The 12,903-nt window shown below is 46.3% G+C and overlaps 1 protein-coding gene across 2 annotated transcripts in view; it reads right to left on the bottom strand.

Moving 5' to 3' along the window:
• Nucleotides 1-1,795: 1,795 nt before the first annotated feature.
• The window catches only part of DPH5 (diphthamide biosynthesis 5), a 30,153-nt gene continuing 19,045 nt past the window's right edge, over nt 1,796-12,903 (bottom strand). Inside the window, exons 4-8 of one of the 2 annotated variants that reach the window (XM_069737392.1) lie at nt 9,932-10,052; nt 9,731-9,844; nt 8,179-8,218; nt 7,038-7,141; nt 1,796-2,378 (exon numbers count right to left, since the gene is read on the bottom strand). In XM_069737392.1, the coding sequence (XP_069593493.1) occupies nt 2,140-2,378; nt 7,038-7,141; nt 8,179-8,218; nt 9,731-9,844; nt 9,932-10,052 (618 nt within the window). In that variant the 3' untranslated portion in view covers nt 1,796-2,139. The remainder of the gene's footprint in view (nt 2,379-7,037; nt 7,142-8,178; nt 8,219-9,730; nt 9,845-9,931; nt 10,053-12,903) is intronic. The other variant, XM_069737393.1, reaches the window with a different exon arrangement.

Genomic DNA, 12,903 nt, shown 5'->3' with positions numbered 1-12,903 from the left:
GCACGCAGCCTTACACCACCAAGCACAATGCCAAGCATCGGATGATCAGGTTTTAAATACATCAGATAGGGATTATATACATTAAATAGGACTGCTCTATATGGGTATACCTTGACGATTGGTGGAGCAGCTTAGTATACATTTTTTTGCAAAAAAAAGTATCAACTAAATACCCTGTTTTTTTCCCCATCTTTTGACTAGCACTTGCTTATTACTGTGATTTTTTTTTACAACAGAGTATTTTTTACCTCACTGTGCTCTTTTGTTTCTCCTTTTTAAATCAGGTAGGTAAAAATGATCAGGTCACCTCCACTTAGCATTACTTGAACCCCCACCAGTAACATTGGGACTCATGAAGGAGCTCGGACGTTACTCCTCTACTTCTCTTCAGTTTGGTTTATCCCAATCTGGCGGCAGTCAGGAGACAGCTCTTCTCCATGAGCCACCGTTAGACCTTTCCGGCATGTGCATGTTAAATAATGCCCCCCAAAATTAGGTTTTACGCAAGCAAGAAACACATGTAAACATTTAATGAATGCTGTCATTCCAGCTCTTTCGAGCCTCACCCGTCAGGTATATCCAGAGAAGACAATACTCTGGGATCTTTTCCTGAAAAAAAATATATATTTTTTTTATTTGCAGCCTTTTGATTGGACCGTGCTTACTGTAATTTTGAAAATGTTTTAACTCAGGAGCTGCTTCATAGAAGAGACATGCACCTTCTTTTCTCCCACCAGGTGTGTGACAGTAGCCACGCAGTAATCATCAGTAACTGCAATAGGAGTTTCTATCGCCCCTCTGTGTGATGATTGCACAGCTACATTCTCCCACACATCAATGATAGGGCAGCCTGGCCACTGCAACACTGGTGGAGCGCCGCGGCATTAGTGATCTGGCCAGCGTCAGAGCTGCACGTGCAAATTGTACAGCAGCTTTCAAAAGGGCGTTGTCTAAGCAACTGACCACCTCTGCAGATTATCAGAGACAGTCTAGGAAATGAACAGTAAATTACAAAGTGAAAATCCTTCCGTTCTTGAGAACAGAGCGGTTTTCTAATAGACAGTAAATTGCAAAGATATATATATATATATATATATATATATATATATATATATATATATATATATATATATATATATATATAATATATATATATATAGAATATATATATATAGAAAATATATATATATATAGAAAATATATATATATATATATATATATATATATATATATATATATATATATATATATATATATATATATCCCTGTAAAAGTCATTTGTGGTATAGATTTTAAAGTACACACTGACAGTGCAGGAGCCAAGTGCACACTGTCAGGACTCACCTCCTTCACCTGTCAGCATTGGCTGCCGCTGCGAGATCCTGTGTGCAGCAAGAGACCACTACAGACTGGACTGGGTGATCAGAGGGTGAGTTTTCAGCTCCTGCGGTGTCGGTGAGTGCAGGACTGAGGATTCAATAAAAGCAGTGCTCCTTGTAGTGCTGTCAATCAACTATAGGCGAGGAGCGCAGGATGGTAATTAATGGGGGTGTAATAATGTTTTTGCACAAAAATATAATCTGTAGCTCAAATCTGATTTTTTTTTTTTATAGGGTCCAGAGTTCCCTATACGAATGCATAAATAGTTTACATTTGAGCATTGTTGGTGCCAGACTCCCTTTACAAAATTGAGACCACCCCGTTAACTGGTTGCAGGGGAAAAAAAAAAACACATGAAAAGGTGCGAATTAACTTCACAGGTATATTACAAAAAGGAGATTAACACCAATGAAAATTTTTTGAAAATGTGATCAGTTTATTTGTAAGCATAAGAACACGTTTTCCTGGAAAATCCCTGTGTTTCCAAATAAATACCAGTAGCGCAGTGAAGGATGGACATGGAGGAACAGGTTTCTATTAAAGTGCTTGAGCATATATTATGGATGTACCAACATGCGGCATCTTGGAGGGTTTGGTCCATATCCGGAGTAATATTAATAAAAACGTGGAGTTGGTGCATCCCTAGTATACGGCTATATCGCTAGTGAGAGTGGCACAGTAACACAATGGGGGGGGACACGCACAGAGCACCGTGTGCTGCCCCCTACACAGGGGGGCTGCGGATTCGGCACAGATGGTCTATGATGACAGATATGTCGAGCTATCTTCCACATTTATCTGATCGAAACTAGAGGGCTCCACGGCAAACAGTCTTAGCATATCCAGTTCTAGGGGATGCATGCAGCCGCTTATCACCAGGGAATGAAGAGGACCTCCGAAGTCAACCGTGCTGAGCTGCTGCAGCGTGCCCGCCGCTATATGCTGGTCAGATGCCCCCACTCGGGCCAGTCCCACGCAGATTGTGTTCTCAGTTAGAGCTGGGGGCCAGAACAGAAACATTTATTTGTACCACAATACAGTCTTCTATTTAGCTCAGTTCCCACATGTCAATGAATACAATATTTCATTACTCGTTTTCACTTCCCCTTACATCTAGAATCACTGGCACACATGCAAATCCTTGGTATTTTAGGTGGCATCGCAATAAAATCCTTTATTCTGGGCAGCCGTGTGATTGATGCAATAGTAAAGAAGGTGCTTGACACGGTTTACACAACATCGAAGGACGTTCTTCCAAGAGGAGGAGATGAGGGCAGACATGTCAGTTCCTTCGGGAGATAAGGAGGTGTTTATAAATGGCAATTTCTGCCGTTTCGGCTAAGGATGGAGGAAGCCCATCCTGTGCTGTCAGTCTCAAGGGCCTGGGTGTGTCGCTGACCTCATGCAGGATGTGGCATCTGCACGCCAAAAGGATACGAATGGAACATTAAATAATGCCGCTAATAAGATGGGGTCATGTATCTAACGTCTTCTAAGATTAAAAAAAAAAATCCTTGAAATCTTGCACAGGAGGAATATTGCACCAGATCCTGTTTGGCCAGTGGATTTTCCCGTGCAGATCAGTGGCTGTTTGTCTGGTTTTCTACCTTTTATTCCCTATTCGCACAGCAATGACTTAGCTGAAGTTCTATCTTTGTGAATTGACCGCGACAGGGTTGGAAATTCGCTTCATGCTCAGATTTCCATTTTGAAAATTTCCAGTACGCGTCAATGGGGTTTTGTACTGTATATTGTTCCGAGTCATGGTGCAGAATCAGCAACGTTTGGACTAAGGATTAGTGAAGAGCGAACGGTCAGATAAGGTGTTATCCGCACATGCTAACAGTGTCTTCCTGTGCTCGAATAATATGTTTGAGTCCCCATGGCTGCAAGTGTCGCGGTTGTTCGACAGGAGGCACCATATGCAGAGATTGTCTAGAAACCAGGCAATCCCTGCATATGTTGCGGCTGTCGAACATCCGCGAGACATGCAGCCACAGGGACTTAAGGGCCACTGGGTTAGCACCTGAGCATGCGAGGATAGCCCCTTGTCCGACCACATTCGCTCATCACTACTGAGGATACGCTTGTGCTAAAACATGCAAATCGTTCAATGCAAATTTGCATCAAATATTTAGGAGTTTGCTTAACCTGGTGAATTTGAACGATCTAGGATTGGATTAACACAAATTGCCTAAAATGTCAGTTGATGTTTACACACTGCAGAAGAGCGGCTGGGCGGGCTTCACAGCGTTGCCTTGCGGCTATCACATGGTATAGCAGAGTCAATCAGAAGGGACTACTGTAGCCTGTAGAAAAGCTTAGGAAGGGAATGCAGCTATTTGGGGTTAACTGGAATAGTGAGAGGATGTCACAGATTAGCCACAGACATGAGGAAAGAAAGCCATGAATGATTGAAGAAACTATAAAATACTGTGACAGCACAGCAGGGGCGAACGACCGCCATCCAGTTACTCATAACCAGATATGTTGAGACACTGACACTAATAAGGCAGTGTTTGCATTAAAGATGTTGTCAGGGATTGGTTACAGTCCTAGGAGACCTCCGAGTGTTACATGTCATTTCAGGACATTTGCAGATCTTACAGTACTTAGATTTGCAGCAAAATGATTCACTGCAAATGAAAATGTCCACCCGCTATACCTGAGTGAACATACCCAGGGCCGGCGTTAGCACCCGGGCAAGTGCGGGGGCCATGAGCAGGAGTGGGGGCACAAGGCACGCAAAGGGGGTCCAGTGCCTGCAAGTGGGCCCTCCCACATGATCAGGGCCCCAGCACTTGCGATACTTACCTCTCCCCGCTGCGGTGTCTTCGGACTGTGATGTTCAGGTCAGAGGGAAGCAATGACATCACGTCTGTGCGCCCTCTACCTGAACAGTCACAGTGCAGAGAGCCAAAAGATGCCGGCGAGTCCAAAGCAGAGCCACGGCCAGTGAGCATTTAATTTATGTTAGGAAAATCATATATGGGGCCCATCATAGTGTAGCATCATATATGGGGCCCATTATACAGTGGAGCGTCATATAGGGGCCCCATCATATAAGGCCCATTATATATGGAGCAATATATGGAGCCCATCATATACTGTATGGAAAATTATATGGGATCCATTAAGTATGGCGCATTATATGTGGCTCATACTGTATGGAGCAATATAAGGGTTCCATTATTCTGTATGCAGCAATATATGGGGCCTATAATACACTGTATGGAACGATATATGGGGCTCATTTTACTGTATGGTGCAATATTTGTTGCGTCCATTCTATCTGGAGCAATATATGGGGCACTATGTGGTGCCCATAATAATGTATGGAGCAATATATGGGGCTCACTATTCTGTATGGAGCAATATATGGGGCTCACTATTCTGTACAGAGCAATATATGGGGCTCACTATTCTGTACAGAGCAATATATGGGGCTCACTATTCTGTATAGAGCAATATATGGGGCTCACTATTCTGTACAGAGCAATATATGGGGCTCACTATTCTGTACAGAGCAATATATGGGGCTCACTATTCTGTACAGAGCAATATATGGGGCTCACTATTCTGTATAGAGCAATATATGGGGCTCACTATTCTGTATAAAGCAATATATGGGGCTCACTATTATGTACAGAGCAATATATGGGGCTCACTATTATGTACAGAGCAATATATGGGGCTCACTATTTTGTACAGAGCAATATATGGGGCTCACTATTATGTACAGAGCAATATATGGGGCTCACTATTATGTACAGAGCAATATATGGGGCTCACTATTATGTACAGAGCAATATATGGGGCTCACTATTATGTACAGAGCAATATATGGGGCCCATTATTCTGTATGGAGCATTATATGGGGCTCACTATTCTGTATAGAACAATATATGGGGCCCATTATTCTGTATGGAGCATTATATGGGGCTCACTATTCTGTACGGAGCAATATATGGGGCTGACTATTCTGTACAGAGCAATATATGGGGCTCACTATTCTGCATGGAGCAATATATGGGGCTCACTATTCTGTATAGAACAATATATGGGGCCCATTATTCTGTATGGAGCATTATATGGGGCTCACTATTCTGTATAGAGCAATATATGGGTCTCACTATTCTGTATAGAGCAATATATGGGGGTCACTATTCTGTATAGAGCAATATATGGGGCTCATTACTCTGTGTGGAGCATTTGGGGCCATAATTCTATATGGAGCCATATATGGGGCCCATTATTCTGTATGGAGCATTATATGGGGCCAGTATTCTGTATGGAGCAATATATGGGGTCCATAATACTGTATGGAGGACTGTACTGTCCAGTTTCTGAGCTATTGTGGAATTTACAATAGATATCACTTATGCAGGGGCGGACATACCGCTTGGGAAGCCGATGTATCAGTGTCCGCCCCTGCACTCATGTAATGTAAGAAGTGGAATCTTCAGCATTGCTCTATACCTAGATTTCTCTGCTGTATAGATGCATTGTGAATTGTGGCATGTGTTAAAGGGGCCCACTGAGGCTCTTTCGCCCAAGGGCAACGACAACCTGGAGCCGGCCAAAAACATACTCATGGGGTAGGTCTAAAAGCCGCAGATCTGATGTGAAAAATTAGCAGCATAATTTACATAGGAACTTTGTGAATGAGATTTTTGAAATCTCATCTTTACTAGTGATGAGCGAGTGTGCTCGTTGCTCGGGTTTTCCCAGCATGCTTGGGTGTTCTCCCAGTATCTTCGTATGTTTGAGTCGCCGCAGCTCCATGATTTGCGGCTGTTAGACAACCTGAATATATGTGGGGATTGCCCGTTTGTTAGGGAATCTCCACAAGTGTTCAGGTTGTCTAGCAGCCACAAATCATGCAGCTCAGAAGACAAAAACAATCTCCGAGCACGCCGAAATACTCAGAGGACACCCGAATATGCTCGGAGAAACCCGAGTAACGAGTATACTCGCTCCCCACTAATCTTTATATTCAAGAGAAGTGAATTTTTCACTGCCGACTTCAACCTCAGCAATGCAAATGGTGAAATCAGTGTTAAATCCACGTGACTTTCACATCAAAATCTGCACAATTTGATGTCGATTTTGCCCTTGTAGAGTCACTGTAGAAAATTCCCAGTGGGTATGTCCTTTGTGGACAAAGTCTTTCACTAAAGGTATCTTTAGCATGACTCGCAAAAGCAAACAAAAAAACGTGTGGAGTTGGGCACAGTTTACAGTGGCTGGTATCGGGACGTCTATTGTCATAGGAATAAATATAAAGAACCCAAAGTGGAGTGGCGGGTTCTTTATAGTCAGTGCATTGGGTGGAATCCCACCTGAGCACCCAGTCTACAGAGTGCCACCCATCCCTTCTATTTACACAGGACCCGTGATAGATTGGTGATAATCTGTTAGATGAATCCATTACTTATTTTTACATTTCCACTATTCACATTCTCAAAGACCATGGAAACCTGATGGGAAAATTGAATGAAATAGCAAGCAGATCACCAACGATCCATCATAAATCCTGTACAAACGGGGTCTGTAGTGTGAACACGGCTCTTACAATGGTAAGGGGCACCAGCTCTCTGCAGATCTTCACTGTACACCGCGCGGCCCATACGGCCCAGCACCCACATTATACTCACCCAGCTCCTCTCCCAGTTCTCTCCTGTTCTGTACAATCTGCAGAAGTTGCTCCGCTGCTTGATTTAGGCTCATGTAACGAGGGGGCTCGAAAACATTTTTCCCTCTGTAATAGAAGAATAACAAATAATCCCTCAGCAGATTCCTACACCTCCAGTATGGTCATTACTGTGGAAAAGGAGCATGAAATGGTTGTGTTGTGGATTTTTCATATTGACATTGATTGGGAACTGAAAATCTGTAATCAAATCTTTGTACTATGGAGCCTTGGGTGTAGAAAAGTGGCTAAAATAAACAGTAAAGAAACCCCCTCAAATTCCGAGTCTTCTGCAGCCCCCAGTCTGAGGCATCTCTCATGATATCCATTTACTGGCCCCTTCCCAGGCTTCAGAGATCATGGCTGGAGCCGGAAACTCAAGGACCAGTGGGGGGCCAGAGAAACCTCATCATGGGGACGGCTGATGGTGGGAAGACTGGTTTTATTTGGTTTTACTCCAGGTCATTGGTTTTAATTTGCAGAAGAAAATCTGCCCCCAAATCAGCAAGAAATGATGAGGACTTTGGCTCAAATTCAATGCAGAATTATCCAGAGCCAATCTGACGGATGTGGACTCACCAGATGTTACACGGTTTCCATATTGTTTTAATAAACTTTCTATTGTTCCTAAACGCTGCCAGAATACACCATGCAGTTTAATCAATACCACGAATACAAAATGGATTTGACTACATCAGTATTCCCCAAATTCAGTCCTCAGGCTCCCCCAACAGATCACGTGGTAAGGATTTCCCAGAGGATATGGCATTATCCTCTGTGAGGATACTAAGGAAATCCTGAAATCATGATCTGTTGGGGGCTGTGAGGACTGAAGATGGGGTACACTGATGTACATAGACCTTTACATGTCCAAATCATGGCAGCGACCGCTCATCGCAGCGCACGTCTGGTGCTACTGATCAACCCACTAATGAGATGGATGAGTTACGTTTTGCTGTTCTCCAATTGTCCAGCAGAGGTCAGTATAAACATATATGGGATTTAAAGGTCCAGCGCTGCTTTGGTGGGCTGCCGTCAGTATAGCAATAGTTACTGCCGGACACAGGAAAGATATATATCTTTTCTACTGCAGGATAAACACTCACTTCATAAGGTTCTCTATGGACTGCTCCTTCACCTTTATATCTGTAGGAAAAAATACAAAAAAAAATGTTACCAGAGTAAAGGACACACAACGAAGATTAAAGTACGTCCGCTTCAGTTTAACAAAAATATATAGAAAAGTGGCACAACATACTTTACACCTCCGCAGCCACATTGTATAAGCAGTTATTTGGGTGAAAAAAGGCCAGACTTGCCATGTGAATTAATTAGAATTTAAGAATTGGCTTTACTACACAGGAGGGTGCCCACCCTGACCCAGGCGGGGCGGGTCCAGTGTGACCCAGGCGGGGCGGGTCCAGTGTGACCCAGGCGGGGCGGGTCCAGTGTGACCCAGGCGGGGCGGGTCCAGTGTGACCCAGGCGGGGCGGGTCCAGTGTGACCCAGGCGGGGCGGGTCCAGTGTGACCCAGGCGGGGCGGGTCCAGTGTGACCCAGGCGGGGCGGGTCCAGTGTGACCCAGGCGGGGCGGGTCCAGTGTGACCCAGGCGGGGCGGGTCCAGTGTGACCCAGGCGGGGCGGGTCCAGTGTGACCCAGGCGGGGCGGGTCCAGTGTGACCCAGGCGGGGCGGGTCCAGTGTGACCCAGGCGGGGCGGGTCCAGTGTGACCCAGGCGGGGCGGGTCCAGTGTGACCCAGGCGGGGCGGGTCCAGTGTGACCCAGGCGGGGCGGGTCCACAGTGACCCAGGCGGGGCGGGTCCACAGTGACCCAGGCGGGGCGGGTCCACAGTGACCCAGGCGGGGCGGGTCCACAGTGACCCAGGCGGGGCGGGTCCAGTGTGACCCAGGCGGGGCGGGTCCAGTGTGACCCAGGCGGGGCGGGTCCACAGTGACCCAGGCGGGGCGGGTCCACAGTGACCCAGGCGGGGCGGGTCCAGTGTGACCCAGGCGGGGCGGGTCCACAGTGACCCAGGCGGGGCGGGTCCACAGTGACCCAGGCGGGGCGGGTCCACAGTGACCCAGGCGGGGCGGGTCCACAGTGACCCAGGCGGGGCGGGTCCACAGTGACCCAGGCGGGGCGGGTCCAGTGTGACCCAGGCAAGGCGGGTCCACAGTGACCCAAGCGGGGCGGGTCCACAGTGACCCAAGTGGCGTCGGTCACTGTGGTTGTGAGGAACGGGGTCGCTTATACAGAAGCAGGCTCTGAAGAATAAGAGGTGTAGACGTGTGTGGTTTTTATTATGATACTTATGGTGTCATTAGTAATAGGAACACCAAAAACTAAACTCTACACTTACTTACTCGCACGCTGTGCCGTTCTTCCATAATTCCTCCAGGACATGTGTAATAAACTGACAACTGGGTGTTGACCTTTCCCCTTAATGCCCTAGAGGCGGGGTTTGCACACTAGTCGGGGGTGTGTCGCCAGACAGTGATGGATGGTGTCCAATCAGTGCTATTGTGGGGACACGCCCCTCTCACAATGACAATGGAGATGCTCAGATTTATTAATCTTGTGGATAACAAAAGAGGAAGGAGCAAAGCTGTAGAACGTGCTCCTGATGTCCGCTCATGGCGACTGCCAGGATTAGCTTACGGGGTTGGAGCACTCTTATTTTCAGGAGGGTGCCGTCACCCAGCCTCCATGGAAGCACTGCACGTGTGGCCACCACAGCAGACTGCAGCGGTAGCCGATCACCTTGGCAAAGAGCTGTAAACAAATTACGGCAAACACAGCCTTCAGAAAATTAAAGTGAAAGATCAACCCGGCAATGAGGCTGCGCTAGATCTGTGTTACCTAGTAGGCAGAGCGTGTGCAATCCACTCAGGCGGTTCCTCCGGATTTTGTCATAAAAGCTCTCCGGTTTCCACGTGTCAGTCCAGAAAACAATGGAGGCCGTCTCTCCAAAGTTGTAAAGCTGCAATACAGAATACATCGGAGATTTATTGCTCCTGCTTACTCTTGGCCTCTTAAAGGGAACCAGTCACGTCTATAAATGCAGCAATAGTAATCTGCAGGTAAATAGCAATGAAATCATGTCTGGCTGTCTAACTGGAGCAGCAGGTACAGGGAGAAAGCGAAGTTACATTTTCCCTGCAGGCGCTCACTTCCAATCCTCGGGGTGGTGCAGGGACTGTTACAGTTACCGCTCTCTACACGGTGACCCCGCTGTAGTCACTCCCCACCACTGTGATTGACAGTCTGTTCCCCCTCATGTGCGGAGGATCCCAGGAGTGACTGTTCCCTGCACCGCCCCAATGATGGGAAGCAAGCTCTGCAGGGAGGATAGAACTTCAGACACCAGAATAAACACCAGAAGCAACGAAAATGCTACACACAGGTACGTTTAGGCAGGCTCCTACCCCGGCCTGCCATTACAGGCCAGATACAAAAAGTGTCCCTTTAAAAGGTTCTCCTAGATGTAACTGGAGCTGGATGACAGATGGAGGTCGGATCGATCACTAACTCGCTGTAGTTTTGGATGATGCCACTACAAATATACGTGTTCCTTTCTTCACACCATTGTAGGGCTGGGGGTAGCTGTTCTTTTGGTGCCTCCTGCCTCTTCAGGGCATCCTTCAGAAGTCCATTTTGGAACGTTCTTCTGTCCGGTGGCAGATGCACACTAATGTAAATGTCCTCCTGAATCTGGTGCCATCATTTGGAGATTTGTAGCCCGAGACTCTACGTTTTCTGCGGACAAGATCTCTTGTAAATATAAAGTCGTCGGCTCCTTTATGTGCATCAATAAACCGAAGCTCCAGAACAGAGGAGTCTTTGAGTTTCCGCCATGCTGAAGAGCCATCAGGGGCCCCAGGCGCTCCCGTGCTGACCTCTGCGCGGACATATGCTCATCTTAACCTTAGCAGAACTGAAGCAGTAAGTCCTTCACTACAAAGAGGATTTAACATATGACTGATAAGAATAAACTATCAGAGAGCGCTGCCACAATCACAGCGCAGGGCCCACCGGCGACATCTACAACAGCTGCTTCCTGCCCACGGCACAAAGGGGAACATGTCAGCAGGCGACAAGGTAGAGAAACCACAACAGAGAAGTTACAGAAAACATGGAGGATCGCGAAGAGGCAGCGGTCAGGGGTGTGCGGCAGGGTCAGAGGGCAAGACCCCACAGTACGTATAAAGTAAATACAGGGGCGACCACTGGCCGTCTGCTTCATGTATATCGTCATTCACTAAAAGGAATTTATCAGAAAATGGTCTATTGTTTCACTCAAGCTTTTGCTTTAAATGGAATCTGTCAGCAAAATTTTGTGCTATGTAATCCGAGAGCAGCATGATGCAGGATCAGAGTCCCTGATTCTAGTGATGAATCACTTGTAAGTCTGCATGCCGTCATTTTGACACAGTCACAGTTTTATCTGCTACAGATCTAGCAGTTCTCTAAATGCTGAGCTGTGTATAACCCCGCCCACATCACCGATTGGCTGCTTTGTGTACTCTGTGCATAGGCAGAAAGCTGCCAATCAGTGGTGATGGCGGGGTTACACAGAGCAGTTGACACCTAGTCCTGAAGTGATAATTAGTGATGAGCGAGTGTACTCTTTGTTTGGGTTTTCCTGGGCACACTCGGGTGACATCCGAGTATTTATGACTGCTCGAAGATTTAGTTTTCATCGCGGCAGCTGAATGATTTACAGCTACTAGCCAGGCTGAGTACATGTGGGGATCCCCAGCAACCAGGCAACCCCCACATGTACTCAGCCTGGCTAGTAGCCGCAAATCATGCTGCTGAGGTGATGAAAACTTAATCTCCGAGCAGTCACAAATACTCAGAGGTCACCCGAGCGTGCTCAGGAAAACCCGAACAAAGAGTACACTCGCTCATCACTAGTAATAATCTCCTGCTGAAAAAGCATTGACGTTTTTGAAACAGCCCAGTAAGTGACATCACTGGAATCAGGGTCTCTGCCCCTACATCATTCTGCTCTAAGATTACATAGTAAAAAACTAATGACAATCCCTTTAGTTTTTTTTTTTCTTTTTCAGAATACTTGTTAGCACTCACATTATCACTGCAGGCAAGAATACAATGACTGGTATATACCCCTCTATACCCAGCTGGTAACACAGGATCCACCAATCACATTAGGCAAATGTCACTTCTGCTTCCACCTACCTTCAAAATATCCTTGCACACACTCAGGAGATGCTTTAATACAAAAGCTAGGGTCAGAGTCCACTAATGAGTATGTAGACACAATGAATGAACAGGAAGTAGGAATCTAAAAAAGCCCTAGTGGCCAGAGTGAAAATTGCAAAATTTTTATATAATTTTTTGAATAGTTTGTGATAGGAGAAAAATTAAAAAATACATTTTTAAAAGCATTAGTAATTTTCTGATGACACTCACTCTAAAAAGCAAAAAGCCTGAATTTGTTGATATGTACAAAATACCCATTCTACCAGAGTCCCCCCTGGGATCACTGCTGCGAGGAGGGTCTGAGGACACATTGCACTTTATAGTAGCTCAGTGTCCCTGCTCGCCTCTTATGTAGTCTTTTTACACCGCATTATTATATGTGCGTGTGTGTTGCACTCTTCTCATTAAAGGGAACCTGTCACCCCCAAAATCGAAGATGAGCTAAGCCCACCAGCATCAGGGGCTTATCTACAGCATTCGGTAAAGCTGTAGATAAGCCCCTGATGTATCCTGAAAGATGAGAAAAAGAGCTTAGATTATACTCATCCAGGGGCGGTCCCACTGTGGTCCGGTCTGATGGGCGTCGCGGTCCGGGGCCTCCCATC

Source organism: Ranitomeya imitator, chromosome 8 (assembly GCF_032444005.1).
Source record: "Ranitomeya imitator isolate aRanImi1 chromosome 8, aRanImi1.pri, whole genome shotgun sequence".
NCBI classification, from domain to species: Eukaryota; Metazoa; Chordata; class Amphibia; order Anura; family Dendrobatidae; genus Ranitomeya; species Ranitomeya imitator.
This window is presented reverse-complemented; position numbering and strand designations above follow the sequence as displayed.